The sequence below is a fragment of the Nuphar pumila genome, chromosome 2, assembly GCF_984573655.1.
Source record: "Nuphar pumila chromosome 2, dmNupPumi1.hap1.1, whole genome shotgun sequence".
Classification (NCBI taxonomy): domain Eukaryota; kingdom Viridiplantae; phylum Streptophyta; class Magnoliopsida; order Nymphaeales; family Nymphaeaceae; genus Nuphar; species Nuphar pumila.
In genome coordinates this window covers 65602125-65603790 of record NC_143250.1, presented here as the reverse complement: position 1 = coordinate 65603790, position 1666 = coordinate 65602125, and the positions used below count along the sequence as shown (strand labels likewise).

The 1666-nt window shown below is 38.8% G+C and overlaps 1 protein-coding gene across 1 annotated transcript; it reads left to right on the top strand.

Moving 5' to 3' along the window:
• The first annotated feature begins 316 nt into the window (after nt 1-316).
• Nucleotides 317-1030, top strand: LOC149845613 (uncharacterized). The gene is made up of 2 exons (XM_089988760.1): nt 317-436; nt 536-1030. The coding sequence occupies exons 1-2, from the start codon at nt 317-319 to the stop codon at nt 1028-1030; spliced, it is 615 nt and encodes a 204-aa protein (XP_089844886.1).
• The last annotated feature ends 636 nt before the right edge of the window (nt 1031-1666 follow it).

Below are 1666 nucleotides of genomic sequence, written 5' to 3'. Positions count from 1 at the left end.
AGGTCCTCCAGTCTGGATTTTGGTAGCTGACACTACATAGAGATGCTCATGAGTTTTGTAGGAAGTGCTAACACTGTCAGCAAACATGAAGCATGATATAATGCCCCTTCTTCTCATTCTTGTCGTAGAGATTTTTGATGTTTGGGGCATCGACTTTATGGGTCCCTTCCTGCCAACGTTTAGCTTTGTTTACATTTTAGTGGCAGTCGATTATGTGCCCAAGTGGGTTGAGGTTGTGGCCACATGAACCAATGATCATAAAGAGGTGTTTCGATTTATCAAGCACATCTTCAGTAGGTTCAGTGTTCCGAGAGCGATGATTAGTGATAGGGGTAAGTACTTCAAGAATGTGCATATTGCTTCCTTACTCAGGAAGTACTCTGTACAGCATCAGATTGCTACATCATACCACTCACAGATGAGTGGCCAAGTTGAGGTCTCCAACAAGGAGATCAAGTGGATTCTCGAAAAGACAATCCGACCAGACTGAAAGGACTGGTCCCAGCACCTTGATGATGCATTATGGGCTTATAAGACTGCTTCGAAGACTTCGATTGACATGTCCCCTTACCGCATGGTTTTTGAGAAGCCATGTCATCTCCCTGTTGAGTTGGAGCATAGGGCATACTGGGCAATTAAGAAGTTCAATTTTGATATGGCCCAAGCTGGCGCAGAGCACAAACTGCAGATGAGTGAGCTTGAGGAGTTGCAAAATGAGGCTTACGAGAGTGCCAAGATCTACAAGGCTCGAACTAAGCATTTTCATGATCAACATATTTTGAGGAAACGGTCTGAGCTTGGACAGAAGGTCTGGCTTTTCAATTCGAGACTCCAACTTTTTCCAGGGAAGCTGAGATCCAGATGGGATGGCCCATTCATAGTACAAGAGGTGTTCTCACATGGCGCAATACTTATTTTTTATCCTCGTATGAATGAGACCTTCAAGTTCAATGGGCAACAACTGAAGCCCTATATTTCTGATGTCATAGTTAGTCAGGACATCGAGGTCATTGACCTTGTTGATGAGTGAGGCAGTGCACAATGTTTGTATGTTGTATTTTTAGGATTAGATTTTTTGTTCTTTTATACTTTTATTAGGTTGTGTTTGTTATTTTCTTGTTTATGAGCATGAATGTTAGATCATGTATGCATTGCATTATGTACATTTTTATGAGTTATAAACATTAAGACAGGAAGAATCTCTGTAGAGCCAATACAGAGCAGCATCAGGTAAGATTCCATAATGTGGATCAAGTGACTTCTACTACCTTCCTCCTATTTCTTATGTTTCTCATGTGCATTCATATAGTTTCATGCAAGCATGGGGGAGTGCCACTGAGGACAGTGTCATTCAAGCATGGGGGAGGGTGTAGTTTGCACACCTAAATATTTTTTTGTCTATGTATCTGCATGTTGATGACAACTTATAAAAATTGGGCTTTTAAGGAGTGAGTTTGACCTTATATAAATGCTTTACATAATCTAATATTTTTAGAGAATTTTTAAGCCCAAAAAAAAATCGAAAATAATCTAGAAAAACATGATTATTTATATGGATTTCAAAGAAAATGTGATAGATGCATGTTAAAGTTTATTTTGAATCACAAGTATGAATATGCATAGTTTATTTTTTAAAACTAAGTAAATGAACAACATAAAAAATAAG

What these genes read in the sequence shown, in the direction of transcription:
- LOC149845613 (XM_089988760.1), top strand. Translation starts at nt 317, where the DNA reads ATGATTAGTGATAGGGGTAAGTACTTCAAGAATGTGCATATTGCTTCC. An exon ending in AGATGAGTGGCCAAGTTGAG is followed by an intron (nt 437 to 535) that starts GTCTCCAACAAG and finishes TGGGCTTATAAG; the next exon opens with ACTGCTTCGAAGACTTCGAT.